Source organism: Eurypyga helias, unplaced genomic scaffold (genome assembly GCF_000690775.1).
Source record: "Eurypyga helias isolate BGI_N326 unplaced genomic scaffold, ASM69077v1 scaffold13570, whole genome shotgun sequence".
Classification (NCBI taxonomy): Eukaryota; Metazoa; Chordata; class Aves; order Eurypygiformes; family Eurypygidae; genus Eurypyga; species Eurypyga helias.
Window position 1 is genome coordinate 1 of NW_010223849.1, and position 471 is coordinate 471.

The window sequence follows — 471 nt, forward strand, 5'->3', positions numbered from 1 at the left end:
CTCCCAGGCAGGGGGAATGGGGCGGGCAGGGCTGTTCCATCCCAGTTTCTGTTCTCCGTTCAGTTTCGTTTTCCCCAAAACCGCGGCATGACATCACCACCCCAGCAGGCGGGGGCGGTCCAGCACAGCCCTGGGCTGTGGTCTGGTGGCCAAAGGCACTGAAAGGCCAGTGAGTCAGGGACAGCGTTAGCCCATTCCTGGGGGAAGTGCACCCAGGCTCAGTGGGAATCTGTCTCCAACCACGTTCCTAACCTGCCTATTTCCACCTCCTCAGAGGGATGGCCTACACCCCCAGCACGTCAGAGCAGCCCCGTAACAGGTTCCCCTCAAACCAAAGCCATGGGGCTGGCCGCTCGGGCAGCCCACGGGCTACGACAGAGCTGACAGGTACTTGAACACTAAACATGGACTCGCTCTGCGCAGTCTGGGAGAAAGGGGCTGGGAGGGAAAACCATCTCATCACAGAATCAT

The 471-nt window shown here is 60.1% G+C and overlaps 1 protein-coding gene across 1 annotated transcript in view; it reads left to right on the forward strand.

The window, feature by feature from the left end:
* The first annotated feature begins 278 nt into the window (after positions 1-278).
* The window catches only part of LOC104512212 (sterile alpha motif domain-containing protein 9-like), a 6,377-nt gene continuing 6,184 nt past the window's right edge, over positions 279-471 (forward strand). The window contains 1 exon segment of the mRNA XM_010155141.1: positions 279-387. Within this exon segment, the coding sequence (XP_010153443.1) occupies positions 279-387 (109 nt within the window).